Raw genomic sequence first — 15,553 nt, 5'->3', positions numbered from 1 at the left:
GTGCTACTTGGTGTGTCATGACATTCTCTGTCTCCCTTGGGGATCCCTGTGTTTCTGGGCTCTCTGACATGCTCACAGCCCTAAGCAGGAGACCCCTAATGCTCACCCTCAATATCCCCCCTCCAAAAGGACCCCCAGTCTCTCCTAATTCCAGTTACCATCAGCGGCGCCTTTTTTTCTTTTATCTTTTTGCTGTGCCCCTTGGTATCACCCTCCCTGGAAGGGAGCAGCCACAGTGTTGCCACCTCTCAGAGTGGGCAGCGCAGGGTGGCTACCTACCCAAGGGGACAGCATGCAAGACAACTAGAGCCCCCAACTGAGGACAGGGCTAACCGGCAGGCAATGTCTAGCCATACATACAGCCCAATATATAGGCAATGTATGCTCCAGGGCTATATACTGAAATAAAACCAAAAAACCTCGACAGCTTTGAACCTCCCATGAAAATAAAGCAACTAGTAAATGGTGGATCCAGAGTATCAAAGGGCGAATAAATGATAATCACTGCAACTCAGGCTACTGCAGCCTGATCTCAGATAATTTCTAAAAGGTGGAATGTCTTGGTGCAGACGCTCGTCTCTTCTGGAGAAGACAGAAGGGAAACAGAGTAGGTGGGAGGTCGTAGACCCTGGACCCACTGCCCAAGGACTATCCTGGTGATGTCACATCCTCTCCAGAGGGACCCCTCCAGACCAGGAGCACGGGACAGCAGTGAACCAGCACCCCGCACATGTCCACCTTCCAACACACCAGATCATTAGCACGCTTTGCAGAGAGCAAGCAGAAAACCTTAACTGTCCTTAATTCCCCAGTGCAAGAAAGCTCCTAGATAACGGCTCTTGGACTTCTTGCCTGGTATCCACGTCATCTCCCTGACTCTGGCTTCATTATATTCCTAGCTTAGAAGCAACAGCCTCTCCAAGATGCCTCTTCATAACAGACTCTGGCGTTCCAGGGAAGACAGTGCCATCACTACAAAGCTGTTTTGTATGGAGAGACAGATCCTTAGCTTCTACACTGGCCTGGGGTGTGGGTGCCTGTGTGTGCGTGTGCACATGCACGCCTAGGCATGCACACACATGGATGCCTAGGCATGCACACACGTGTGGGAGGAGGGGAGGACACACTAGCATATACTTAGAGGAAGGACTAAAACAAGGAATACGTAATCAGAAGCCATCACAATTACAAATGTAAATGAACAGGCAATTGGCGCTGACCTTTGTAGATTGTTAGAGGACTAATTAAGGCAAATCAGGAACTCTGTTCCAACGAAAAAACAAGGCAGTATACACCCTAAGAAGTGCTCTTCATGTAGGTGCAAAATGCAAGCAAATCAGACAGTAATCAAACGACGTATACTTTATACCGGCAAACGGAAAACTTATCACCATGAACAAAAGACAGCCAAGGTTCACCCCTTGGTTTCCTGTGAGCAATTTTGCTAATAGCTCTGTCAATGAGCTCCACCACTATCTGAGCTCTTGCCATGTGCCTGACACTCAGATCCCACCCATGAAACAGCCAGATATGCCAATTACAAACTATGCTTAGAATGGTTAGTTCAAAAGCTTTAAAAAAATTAGAGTCAAACTATACCCTATTCTGTAAACTCCATTTTTCATTTAACAATATTATATTCTCTTTTCATGTCGATACATAATGATGTCCTTTATCTAAAAAAGCACACTGAAATTCACAATCCTATCCCAATAGTCCTTCATCAGCGAATGGATTTAAAACAGATAAAGTCATATTTTCTCTACTCCTCCATGAGTGCTTAAATTTTCAGTCACCCCAATTTGTTCTGACATTCTTTTTCCATTTAACTTTTCTAGTTAGAAATACTTTATCCTACTTTTTCCCAAACCCCATGGACAAGACACACAGTCAAAAGGAAAAAGGAAAGAGCATAACTGTGCTGGTTTTATGAAAACAGTGCTTCAGAACTGGCCACAACATATTTTAGTGCTATAAGAAGAATGACACTGAAATTGCATATAATTTAGCCATTTACAAAAAAAAAATGCACTTCATATTCAGAGGGCAGCCTTATGCCAATTTTGAAAAATCAAAACAAAAACAAATGAGAAAGTGGAAAACAGTACATTTTCTTATTCTCTTAAACTGTATGAGTTAAGCAGAACTCCCTGGAAGTTGGTTCAAAAAAATAACCCATCAAGTGAAGCCGGTGAGTGTTCCAGTAAAGGTTGTCACCAAAACCACATCATCACTTGGCCAGCTGTGTCTGCCTCCCTGACCCCAGGAATTCACTACCTTGAGCGCCAAAGATGTGTCAGTGAAGGAGGCCGCCGTCTTCCGCTCCAAGCAAAATATTCCCCTAAACTCTGAATGAGCGCGCCCTCTGTAAACTGAGCCACCGTCCAGTTGCCCCGGATGCCTGGGCTGGCGTATTATGCAGTGGACCCACACCAAGAGCTGAGAGGAGAGCAGCAGCTGTGCTCCCAACTCAAAGTCTCGCACACAGTAGGTGCTCAATGAAGAATCATTAAATTACTTCTGTGCGATGTTCGGAGGTTGACGTCTCCGTGAAAGAAGTAGTTAAGGCGAGGGTAAGAGAAACAGGAGGAGGAAAAGGAGAGGAAGGCTGAGGACAGAAACACAAAGCACCTCTTGTCTTCTGGAAGCCCAGGGCACTGATAGAGTGAAATTAACTACAGTTTCACCCGGGAGCCAGAAATGCCTTTTTAATAAGCAAACAGGGAAGCTGATCCTACACACGATCCACCTACGAGAGCTTTCCATCTTTCAAGAGCTTCTGGTCAACTAAGGGGAAGCAAACAGCCGAAGCCAGCACTGGGAGATATAACCCAGGGTGTGGCCACAACAACAGGCTTTCTCTTCCTTTATCTGTGTGTGGGGATGAAACAGAAAGGCTAAATCCCAACAAAGTCAGGAGAACACTTGCTCTTGCAGAAAATACACTCAAGCCACGAACTGAAAGGCCAGGTCACACACAAAACATGTGGGGATGCAGTGAACCTCATCTAGTTTGGTCACTTTCTTTTCTCTGAGATGTATAATTCCAAGACATGCTTTTTTAAGTGGGAAGGCCGTGTGTGTGTGTGCGCGCGTGCGTGCGCGCACGTATGTCTGTAGCAAGGACGAAGCCCATCACACTCGGTTAAAGACAATATAATACAGGACTCAGCCTGCCCACTGATGTAAGGGTGAAGCTTGCCCACAAGCAGGACCATGTAAGGGAGGGTGGACTTCTTATCAGCACATGGTCAGCAACCGAGACTCAGTCCTTTGGTGCAGCAGGGCAGGACCTAGACGCTTTACGTCTGGTCATGAGGCCTCTCAAGGAGTTAGAGGGCCCATGGTGGGTGTAAGTCCTGGCCACTGCCACAAGTTCTGAAGGGCAGAGGAGACCTTCACAATTTCTCCTTCTCTACACTTCCACGTGGGCTGGCAAGCTACGTGGTAAGCCTGACTGATTGGAAAACACGTGGGCTTAAGTTAACAAGTAAGATTTGAAGAAGTGATACTTCTGTCACCCACTGGGAAGAATCCATGGTAGAGTCCACTCCATCAGCCTCAGCAAGGGAAGCCCTGCCACCTGCAGAAGGCGGCAGGAGACTGGGGTCTGAGGTCCTGGGCTCAGAGAAGGAAAGGAAGTTATTTCTGATGGCTTTTGTGTAAAACTTTCTGGTATGTGGACGAGACAGGAGGAAAGAAAAGGAAGGAAAGGAGAGAGAAAACCATCGTTTAACCAGATGATGACAGAATACCAGGAACGAAAACCCTAGACAGCGCCACCGTTTATACGCGGCTTAGAGTCAGAACAGGCAGGGCTCCTGAAAGGTGCCCAAAGATTCCCTGAGGCCACCTTAAGCTACATGAATGATGTTTCCAGCTGAAGATTAGTGACCCAATCCTTACGTTCCAGGGGAGAAAACTGGGAAGACAGGCATACCTCAGAGATACTGCAGGTTCGGCTCCAGAGCATTGCGATAAATCGATTATTACAATAAAGCGAATCACACGAATTCTGTGGTTTCTCGGGGTGCATAGAAGTTACATTTACACTATACTGTAGTCTAGTAAGTGTTCAACAGCATGATGTCTAAAAAATGTACCTACCTTGATTAAAAAATACTTTATTGCTAGAAAATGTTAACCATCCTCTGAGCCTTCGGGGGATGTAATATTTTTTGCTGGTGGAGGGTTTAAAATATTGCGAGAATTACCAGAACGTGACACAGACACACAAAGTGAGCAAATGCTGTTGGAAGAATGGGGCCCACAGACTTGCTCCATGCAGGTCAGCCACAAACCTTCTATTTGTAAAAGAATGAAGCATGTGGAGCACAGTGAAACGAGGTATGCCTGTATTTTATAAAGTTTGTGTTTACAAAACTTGAAGCTGATGACTTTCAATGTCTTAACTCTACTAGGCCCACAACGTCCCTTTTCTTGAAGACGTTCTTCCAAGAAGTTTTAACAGTCAATTCCCGGCGGGAGGGAAAAGGATATATTAAAATATATAAGATGAGTTATCTTAAATGAGTTTCTAAAACGGAACCGAGTTACTGTTAATGCCAATATGAGTATTGTCTAATAATTTGTCCCTTTTGTCATTAGTAAAGAGTATAAATAAACAGAGCTAGAGCGTATGAGTGGGAGGGGCGCAGGGTTGGGAGGGAGGTGGGTGGAGAGCAAAAACATGACTCCAGGCCAAAGACAATACAAAAGGATTTTGAAATACAGAAAGGAAGTCTATCATCTAGACTAAAGTTGCTCATACACTTAGGGAGGAGGAAAAAAAAAACCCTAATACGCATTAAATGAGAGAAACCCAGAAGGCAATGGTGTAAGAAAGCAATTCCAGAGCGACTGCATAAATAGAAGTATTACATTATAAAACAGGGAACTGTTTGTTCCAGTCCATAGACCCCGGGTGAAATGGCAGCTGTACACTATTTAGTTTGGGGCACCTCATTAATAAAAAGGGAATTCTGAGCAGAGTGAAAGGAAGAATTGAGGGGCGAAAGGGACCAGCTTTTAGCGGAAGATTGAAACAATGATGTGTGCAGAGCTCGCAAAAAAAAAATTTTTAAACCCTGAAATAAATAGGTCTGAGTATATTGGCAGAGGAAAGAGAATCCTGTGAAATGACTTAATAGCAGAATAATGGGGAATGGCAGGCTCCAACAGGCCAAAATGCCCCAGTGGGGAGCAGGGACTCCCACAGCCAGATGGCACTGGCACGTCTGGGGGTGCTGGGCCCCGTCCCTGGCTCACATGCAGAGCCATGGGGTCAGACACGAAGCACAAGCCCCAGAGATTAAGACTGAACTTTAACCCAAAGGGGCATTTACCATACACATGGGAAGGCACAGTCAGTCTTGCAGCGACCTGGAGGTGACAAAAATCATCCTGGTACCCACACAGTACTTTCCCGAAGCAACATTTCAGACTGACTGCCGGGAGGACGGGCCCCTCCTCTGTGATAATCCTACACTAGCAGGGGGGGAAGCATTCTCCAATTTTGGTATATCCCACCACTGAAGAATCCGGTTTCGTTTATATGGAAAAAGGGAGCAAAGCTACAGCCAGGTGACGGAGACAAGAGCCATGGGCAGAGGGGTCCATAAGGGCTCGGGAGGGATGTCTCCTGGAGGAAATGAAGCTAACAGAGAAACTGATACAGCAGAGCCTTCGGAGATGAGAAAATGTCTGCGCTGGCAGAGAGCCAGCCATGAATTAATCGTAGGTACCTAGAAAACCAGGGGAAACAAAAAAGTTGTACAAGAAGGTAAATGAAATTATAAAACTCGACATGGCTCAGCTGTGATTAATATTTATAGAGTCAGAGTAATGAAAACACTGGATTTTAATATGCCCCCAAATTATTATTTAAGCATAATGGACGATGAAGGGAGGGGAAGACTTAGTGTGTAGGGCGCTGGGGTGTGTGGGTACCGTGTCTGTGTGTGTATGTGTATGAGAGAGTGTGCATGGATTATGGGAGGGTATGTGTGTGAGTGGTATGAGTGTGTGAGCTTGCGCAACGGCATACCAGGAAAATCCACATCTTCTGGAGTAGAAAGCCAATAGATAATGTGTACAACTTACCAAAAAAAAATTTTTTTGATCAAGAAATAGTAGTAGAAGCTCGTTAAGAAATATGGAAATAAGTAACAAAAGGAACAATTAAACTTGAAAGGTGATGCTCTGGGGAATGGGACTGGCGGGGGCTATGCCATTTTTCACAGTAAGGTTTATATAACTTTTTGCCTTTAAAAACTTCATAAAAACGTGAATGATAATATTAGGATTAAAGTCCCCACATGGCCACGACACGTGAGAGGCCGAGAGGACACAGCAGGTGATGGAGACACCAAAAGGCCTGAGTCTGCAGCCCGGCTAGGTCATTCGACAGCATGCCATCGGAAGGAGAAAGAGGTCTGCAGGGGAAGTTGTGAGCCCAGCGTGTATGAGGTGGCGCCCGTGAGAGGTCCAGGAAGCTGTCTGAAGGGCACACGTGCCAACACCAGGAGACAAAGTTTCAAGAGGCTGGGAGCCAAGGGCCAGGCCTAGTGCCCAGGTGATGACGGCACGTAGGGCAGCCTGAGGGCCATGAGCCGGGGTGCGGGGCGGGGGCGTGGGGGGGTGGCGTGGAAGACAGTCCAGAGCAACAGGAGGACAGGAGAGAAACACGTCCAGGGAGGGGCGCTTCCAGAAGAGAATGGGCAGCAATTTCAAAGACCACAGAAAGAAAAAGGCTCAGCACGTAGCCACTGGGCTCGGAAAATCCGAAGTCAGCGGTGACCTTCTCAAGGATGGTTTGATGACGGGAGGAAACGGGCTATGATAGGCTGACGTGTGAACAGGAGATGGACCAACACAGAGTGCTCTTTCAAGAATCCGAAGATGCTGTTGGAGAGAGAGAGTGGGACACAGGATGAAGTGAGGGCTTTAACCATAAATGGTTTTTAAAGAGACAGGTGACTGTCCTGTGCTCCCGACCAGAGAGAAAGGGACTGGAAGGCTAAAAAGATAAGAGGGGGGGAGATTCTACTGAGTGAGGTCCCAGTGGGAGTGAGAGTCCCATGGGGAAGGAAGGAGAAGGGGACGGCGGGTGAGAGGACAGGGTGGGAGGCGGAAGCGCGGGGTGAGCTCCCCTGGAAGGTCTCCACCCTCTTTGTGAAGTAACAGCCAGCACTGAGCCAGGAACAACTGGGTCGCTCTCAAATACAATCGCAATGTTTATAGCAAACACATGTTTCGATCTTCTTTGAAGTTCATTCTTACCGACCAGACTCGAGGTCACACAGCGCCCATTCTCAATACTGAGCAAGACACAGCTTAGCGTCTGCTTTATGTCGATCTGAACCAAAAAACTGAATCTAGAGCGCACTTCAGAAGAATGTGGCGAGAGGGGACAAAACATGGTCTGTTGGCTTTTGCTCCCTGGGCAGCGGCTTGTGACACCTGAAGAAAAGTGTGGTGCTAAGTTCCTTTAAAAAATGGGAAAAGCAACAATCCCTGCGTGTCCCTTCAGAACACAATGGTCAGCTGTGAGGCTAGTCATGGACGTGACAGCCAGCTGCCCCGAGCCGAAGCCCTCGGGAGGCCACTGCCCGGGCAGCCCCGGGCCGCCCATGCCCACGAGACCACTCACCGGGGTCGGTGGAGGGGCACCTACGGATGGTGAAGATCTGCCCCAGGTCTTCATCCTCCTCCGGAAGGCCCTTCTGCAGCCGCTGCAGCTTGCGCAGGCTCTCGCTGCGCTGATGCTTCATGGAGCGCACGTGCTGGATGAGGTTGAGCTTGGCCTTGGTGGAGTAGTTGCACAGGACGCAGTGGTAGTAGCAGCTCTCGCCCTCCACGCCGCTCTCGTGCTGCTGCAGGTGCTACAGGGGCGAAAGAGAGGGACACGCCTCAGGTAAGCCACTCCAAGCCCACCATGCCCTGGCGGCAGCCCGAGGATCCCTTATGGGGGCTGCTTGGTTTTCCCAGCGGGTCCTTCCCCCGCACTCTGTGAGGACAGGGGAGCAAGCTGACCCTCGTTCCCGTCTCCCTCACACGTGTCAGAGTGCTGAAAACGCTGACGGATCCGACCCTCCCAGTATAAAACTGGTCTTCCTGGCACAATAATTAAAGGTTCCTCCTTCCACTCTCCAAAGCGTCCTGCTTTATTTAGAACAGGGGTCGGCAAGCTATGGCCCACAGGCCAAATCCACCCTGCTGCCTATTTCTGTAAATAGGGTTTTATGGGAACACAGCCACATCGGTTAATTTGTGTATTGTCTATGACTGCTCTCTCAACACCAGAGTTCCACAGTTGCGATAGAGACTGTTTGGCCTGCAAAGCCTAAAATCTTATTATCTGGCCCCTTATGGAAAAAGTGACCAGCCCCTGTTTCAGGGGATGGCCCACATAGTCACCTTACCTGTAGAGAATCTCAGGTCAGTAACACAGAGGCAAAGCTGCTGTTTGGCTACTTCACAAGAAAGATGACTCAAGTTTTTGTATTTAGAACTACAGACTATTAGGAGAACCCAAAATTAGGTTTTCCCCTGGCTTAAAAAAAAAAAAGACAGAAAAGTAAATTTCTCCAGACTAGTTTCCCTGTCAACAGCTCAAGGTCATCTGGCTTAGTGCTCAGATGGTCAAAATTACAGTCGGTGCTGTGTTTGTGTCAACACAGTGCTCTGATTTCAGAACACGGAAGCCCCAGAGCTGGCAGAACACAGGCACACACAGGACTAAAGTCCGGGGCACAAGACAGTGGAGGCCATGGAAACAGTTAGCAGAGCCCAGACTTCTGCATTCAGGAGAAGGCCTCAAGATTATCCAGGCACAACGTTCACATCCTTTCGGGGCCTCTGAGAATATGCTGAAAGCTGTGGACCCTTTTTATTAGCAATTAGGGAATTGACACGCTCCTGGTATAGGAAGGCCGCCTCCTTCATTTCAAATGATTCATTTTAGGGGAAGAGGGAACCTTTCTATCGGGTGCACATAAAGCAGGAGAAACAATTCCAAAAAGTTTAAGTGGTTGACCCAAGGTAACCCAGCTAGTTAGTGGGAGAGAGAACGAGAAGCTGGGTCTCACATCCCCCAGCATCCTTTCGGAGGAGGAAATTCAGATCATGTATTTTATGGGCTCATGTTTCCACCTGTCCTTCCTTCTTTCTCCTCACCCTCAGCCCCACCTCTAGTCCCCAGAGCCTGGCCCAAGGGACTAACTACACAGAGCGCACGATAAATGCCTCAGCACTTCTTTGTCCGGCCCCTCTCGTTTCTGCCCACACTTGTTCTAGTTGATGCCCATGCCTGATAACTGTTTCTGGTCCTGCTTGGATATCTTCTCGTCCACGTTATGCGGTGAGACACTCAGAAAGCGCAAGAGTCAGAATGTCCTGCACTCTGCCTCATACTGAAAATACCACAGTGGCCCTGGCAGCACTTCCCATTGGATGACATGGCTCTGAGGCTCACGTGCTCACACGCACACATCCTATGTTCACGGAAAAAGTGTGAACATTCCAGAAGCACGTTTGGACCTTGCTGGAAGAGGAAATAGGAATGCAACAGTAGAGTGCCGTAGAAAAACTACACTACTATAATCACTTTTGCTCTGGGGCCAACTTGCAGATAACAGAGTGAAGGGCTTCACCGGTACCAAGAGAGAACAATCCCTTCTGTCCTCGAAATGGGTGAGTTAACACACTCAAGTGCAGAGCCTCGGAACAAAGCAATATCCTCCCTCCCTGCCCCGACCCCGTAATCGCTGTCCTAGAACACTCACAACCAGAAGGAGTTTGAAGAACTAGCAAGCTCAGTGTTAACTGTCAAATTATAACAACCGAAAATATAAAGCGACTTGTCTTGAAATAAATTTGAGCTGCTTTTTTTTTTTAATCGTTTATCTTCAATTTACTGCCTCTGACATAAGGCTCCTTACAGAGGGTTTCAGGAGAATGGAAAGCACCAAAGCAAGGTTTTCTGGAGGCTGCAACCTTGGGAAGAAGGAGAGTCTGATGGGCTAGGTGGAAAGGAAAATGATGAGCTCGTCCATGTTCCTTCTCCCTGACTTCTCCACAGGGGCCCCCAAAAGCCAAAAACGGCACCAGGATATTCCTGGGAGCAAGGGTTTGGCTTGGGATTGAGGAAGAGGAAACTTGTACAGGAGCCAGACACTGCTGCCTTGGATCACTAAGACCAAAAGAATGACATTCATTAAAGTTTCAACAAAAACTGACTGAATGAACGATAACAGGGAAAATACCCATGGCATCTACAGCAGTAAGTTCTGTCGAGGGGTTTTGGTGGTATCATAAACTATGAAATCAGAGCAAGTACCATTAAAGCCCTAACCCCAAGTTCTCATTACTTTCCCATGAAACAGGACTTCCTTGCACTAAAGCTCTGAATCTTAAACATAAAATTTTAATATGGATGTGAGGGTTCTTTTCCAAACAGCTGGGGTTTCTAGTCTCTGAGCCAGAAGAGAGGATAACATGGCCAAAAAGTGTTGGATGGGAGTTGTCAGATGTCAGATGTATTTTGTCCTCAAATCCATGGGTTCCTGGGTGACAGGGCTGTATAAACCCTGAACTAAAATAAACATGATACTGGGGACTCCTGTTTAAAAAATAATTGTATAAGGATGATGTCCCCAAACCACTACACTTGACTCATGGTGTCAGCGGCAATCTCTACTGCCACCAGGAATTCTTCTGTCTGCCATGTGAGAACCACTTTGGAAGGGAAACGGTTACATGCTACAAATGGTAGAGAAAAGAATAAAAGGAAATGAGGAAAACAGAGCCACGGCCTTTCCCACTGATCCCAGTGCAGGGAACATTTAGGGTCCTCTCTCAGAGACTTGCACAGAGGCGTGATTCAAACTTCCAAGCTTGCTTTTGCACTCCAAGTTCATTCTCCAAGACATACACACAAAAGTCCAGAATAAACTATTTCTCCATCCTAGGAAACACCTGCTTATAAAGGTTATACCCAACCCAAACTTCCACTCACAACTGGAGTCTCTTGAGGTCTACCTGCACGTGACAGCTCCTGTTCTCACCACATCTCGTAAGCTCGGTAATTCTCAGGCTGTCCCATCTCCAGCAAACGGGGGCCCAAAGCGAGCAGCAGCGTCCTGGGTCCTGACTTCCATGACTTCTCCACACCATCTGGTCATTTCCCAGGCCTTGAGTGGGTCAATGCCCTGACCTTGTTGGCCAGGCACCCTTTCCCTCCCAAGATGCCCTGGCCCATCCCCAGAATTCCACCCTTGCAACCTGCCTAATAAGACGCAGCAGGAGGGAATGGGGCTGCAGAGGCCGATGAGGACTCCACGGGGCAAGCCAGTCGGCCAAGGACATGCTTTCCCTGCAGAAGAGAGTAGATGTTTTCATTTGGAGAAAGAGGGAGAATGATTTTTCCTGTCCCAGCTAATTAGAATACCGTCAATTGGGATCACAATGTATTTAATTAAATTCAGTGTAATATACGGAGAATCCACCAAGGCACAAATCCCAGTGGAAGACTCAGCGGAGAAGCTGTCTGCCTCCTTTCAGAGTTCTTGCTCTCCTCTGCAGGCAGGAAATTCTCCTCCCACGCAGATACTGGACTCCCCCAACACTCTCCCCCTCACAAAGGTTGCCCATCCTTGGGAAGGAGGACCCAGGTCTTGTTTGCCTTTTTCCATTTATTTCTTTACTCTGTGCTCAAGATTCTTAACTGTTCACCTCTATCGGGTCAGGTGTGCAGTTGAAAAAAGAAAACAGAACAACTTCAACTGTGGTTAGTGTGGTACACGTGGACCCAAAGAAAACTGGCCACTGAGCCCATCAGGCAGGGTTTGGTTTTGGTTCAATTCTAAGTATCTACAACACATGAGACACTATGTAAACACACACACACACACACACACACACACACACACACACACACACACATACAGACTATGCCCTACCCTAGGGCATGATCCTGCAGGTAATAAGGCAGTGATGGTGGTGACTTGGCAGATAGGCCAAGGGATATAAGGAGGGCATCCCTTTAGTGTGAATACCATTGTGAGAATACACCCTCCAGCTGGACCGGTGAAAATCACTGGCTCACTCAAAAAAAATCAACACCTACCTACCAATGAACAATGAAGAAGCAGGACCAACTAGTAAATCAAGAAAGGGAGAACTACCCAGCTAAAGAAGACTGGCAACCGAGGTCCAACCAAACTCACTCGGTCCAGCCAGCCTCTCCTACAACCTCGAACACTGAACCACCTAGGGTTTCCTTGTTTTCCCCCAATCTCACTGCTGTTTTTTAAAGTGCCTGCAAAACGCCGGGTTATATGAACTGCAAGTGTACCGTTGTTTCCACCAAAAGAAACTTCTACACGTGGCAAGAGGATTTATTTCCTGAAAGCTCAGAGAAGTACAAGGACCCACAAGAAGGGAATAAGTATCCAGTGTGACTCATAAATGGAAACAGAGAAAGAGCCCAACAAACTCCAACTTCTCCAACTGACCACTATGTGGCAGAAAACAGACTGTCCTCACAGCAATCGAGTAGGAACTGGATTCACACACACTAGGTGGGCAGCACCTGTGCTGGAAGTGAGCGAGCGGGGCTCCCTCGCACTGGTCAGGGACCTTTCCTGTCCATCTGTCTGATCCTGTCGGAGCATGTATAGTTTAAAATGCTTGTCCTGTCCTGGTTTAGGTGGCGGGCGACACTTCCTGTGCGCCTGACACGGAAACATCCAATGTCCCACGTTTTCCCTTCTGGGTCTGGTTCCGAGGGAAGAACTTGGAAAAGAAAAGACCTCAATACAACAAGAGGCGCCTTGAATAATAGGCCTGGCACGTGAGGCCGAGTGCAAAAAGCAAATTAATAATTAAAAAAGAAAGGAAAGGAGCCAGCCCGCGTTATTTGTGGGATCCCACCCCACTGACATGTTGGGCTCGTCCACCCTGGCCAATGAATGAAAGTCAAAGAGACGAAAAGAGGGCTCTTGTTAGGAAATAATTCATCGTGAAAATCAAAAAAATGTGTTCCTGTTACTTGTTTCCCAGGAAAACTAACCAAGTTCTGTCAGAGGACATCGATTTCTATAAATCTGGAGGGGCCCCGGCTCCCTCCTCCTCAACAATAGGAAACTTCTAACATCTGGTTCTTCATGCATGGAATGCAAAATATTGATCAGGTTCTGTCAAAGCCTCCCCTTTAAAGGAGAAATGGACAAAGTACACTCTGACACACACACACCCACGCTCACAAATGAAAACACACGATTCACAAATGAAGGTTCCTCGGGGAATAATAACTGTTACAATGAACACACGAACGCCCACCCCGCTCACCACATTCTCCCATGGGTACAACGCAACTGTACTTGGAGGACAGCAAACGCTGAAGCTCCCTGATGGGGTAAAGCAGCCCCCAGGCATCCCTCCGGGCAAGCGGCAGACCAGACACCTCCTGCATCACAGAGAAGAAGCCCCACGGCGGGCGTCCAAAAAGGCCCCTGACACACCTGTGGTGCTCGGAAGTGCAGCCCGGCACGGGCAGGTAGAAGAGCCTCCCGATCCATAAAACAGAGGTCCCCAGTGGAACAGGTCGCTGGTGCGTCAGGCCTCTGGAGGGAAAAAACGTAACCACAGCAAGCCCGGGGCTTGGGGTAGGACTATGAAAGTCTCACCAACACTTCCAGTGAGAAGAAACAGGAAGATGAGGGTCCAGAGTGAATCTGCTAATTACCCAGTAAGATGAAATAAGGAAGGAGTAAGCAGGTGTTAATTCACCATCACACCCGTGCATGGCATTTACTGCTGAGGAAGCACCTTCACACTTTTGATTTTCTCGTGACACCCCGACGTGGGCAGCGTTTGGCTCCTGTCCTTGGAGAAACCCAGAGCTCCAAGAAGTCATGTGACTCCTTGCCCCCAAGGTCCCACAGAGCATGGAAGAAATGCGACTGGAACCCAGGGCTGGAGGCCAGGTCCGCAGCTGTCCAGCTACACTGCAGTGACCATGGGGTGCTGGAACACGAGACTCCCCAGACCCGGGTATTCACTTTGAATGCCTAAAAAAGAAATTGTTTCAGGTGTAATGCAATCCAGACGGGGGTGGTTAATTTTTTTAATCAGGGGTTGTGTTACAGTTCCAAATTTAATGTCGCATTCTTAGGAAAGCTTCTGGAAGGTCAACCTAAATATATATGTATTCTCTGTTTCATGTTGGCTTTTCACCCACTCATGCCCTCATCCTCGGCACCTGTTAATTTAGTCCTATTTCACGGCAGGAGCCCAGCAGACGGCGTAAGATATAAGCCCCAACCACCATTTACAAGAGAACGTGAAAGGAAGTAAAAATATTCCCTTAGATCAATCCATTTGCGTTGCTCTGACCTATTTTCTGGTTTCTAGGCCAGTCTCCTCACGCCCTGGAACAAGCCATGACTGTTCGCTCTCAGCACCCGAGCTCCAAGGCCACAGTCAAGACTTTCTAATCCTGCATCTCTTCGCTGGCATGAGTGATATTTCCTCATTCAAAAGTCTCAAGATGAATGTTTCTTGAGAGAAGTATAGTAAATTCTAGGGAAAAAAAAAACATAAATCTGCAATCTATAGGTTGTAGCGGCCTTGGCTTTGAAATCTTTTCTAGAAAAGTCCAAGCATGGACCCTTGCAGAATGTTGATGCCATCCCTAACAGATGTCATTTCCCTCTGTTGGGAAACCTCCAGAAAGGAGTGTGGCATAACTATACATAGAGAGGAAACTGATAAGGGGTATAGGAGTCCTCCCTAAGGAAAGGGCCCATCGGAGCCTGAGGTCTCAAGCCAAATAAGGGCTAGTTTCCACGACAGTCAAATGAGCATCTACGTAAACTTGGAAGCAACGGAGGTATGTGGTGGGGAAGACAATCAAGCGGGTCCCACAAGGCTAACATCAAACTGACTAATCCTCCAGGAACTACCCACAGCTCCCTGGATCTGAAGATCAGCCCTTCACTCAGGGCACTGGCAACAGTGAGTTCATTAAGATGTGCTTCTTCCCTCACGCTCCTTTCCGGCTCTCACAGGTGTAAGTCCCCACACACAACGAAGGCTGCCATATATATATGCTACTCAAGCTGGTCCTCATTCAGCTCCATGTCACACTGTTGTCATAACGGTGGTTTAAGGCGAACTCTGGATTAGGGCAGGCCAGGGAAAACCCTCCCTCTGTGCTACCTTCAGCAAATTACACACACGGGGCGGACCTCAGGTGCCTCATCTGCAATGTTGGAACAATAACAGAACCCCCTCATAGCACCACTGGGAGAGGTCAGTGGGATAACTCGTACAAAGTGTTCAATACAGTGCCCGATGTACGGTGTGCCTTCATAATCAACGAGACCATTATTATTACTGCCGTTATCTTTCAAACTAGTTAAGCTTTGGGGATTAGGAATAGAAATGAATGTCTACTGAATGTACCAATCTGACACTTCCCTCCTTATGCCCAAACTATCCTGCCCCCTCCCTGGGAACCACCACCCCACACCACCCCCCAGGGCCAAAG

General features: G+C 47.7%; 1 protein-coding gene across 2 annotated transcripts in view; it reads right to left on the bottom strand.

The window, feature by feature from the left end:
• Nucleotides 1–15,553, bottom strand: part of ZFHX3 (zinc finger homeobox 3) — a 243,190-nt gene that overhangs the window by 96,594 nt on the left and 131,043 nt on the right. For both annotated transcript variants that reach the window (XM_082676097.1, XM_082676096.1), the window contains exon 3: nt 7,652–7,883. In XM_082676097.1, the coding sequence (XP_082532223.1) occupies nt 7,652–7,883 (232 nt within the window). The remainder of the gene's footprint in view (nt 1–7,651; nt 7,884–15,553) is intronic.

The sequence above is a fragment of the Grampus griseus genome, assembly GCF_964374135.1.
Source record: "Grampus griseus genome assembly, chromosome: 19".
NCBI lineage: Eukaryota > Metazoa > Chordata > Mammalia > Artiodactyla > Delphinidae > Grampus > Grampus griseus.
Note: the sequence above shows the minus strand (reverse complement) of the source record. Positions and strands in the feature narration are given on the sequence as shown.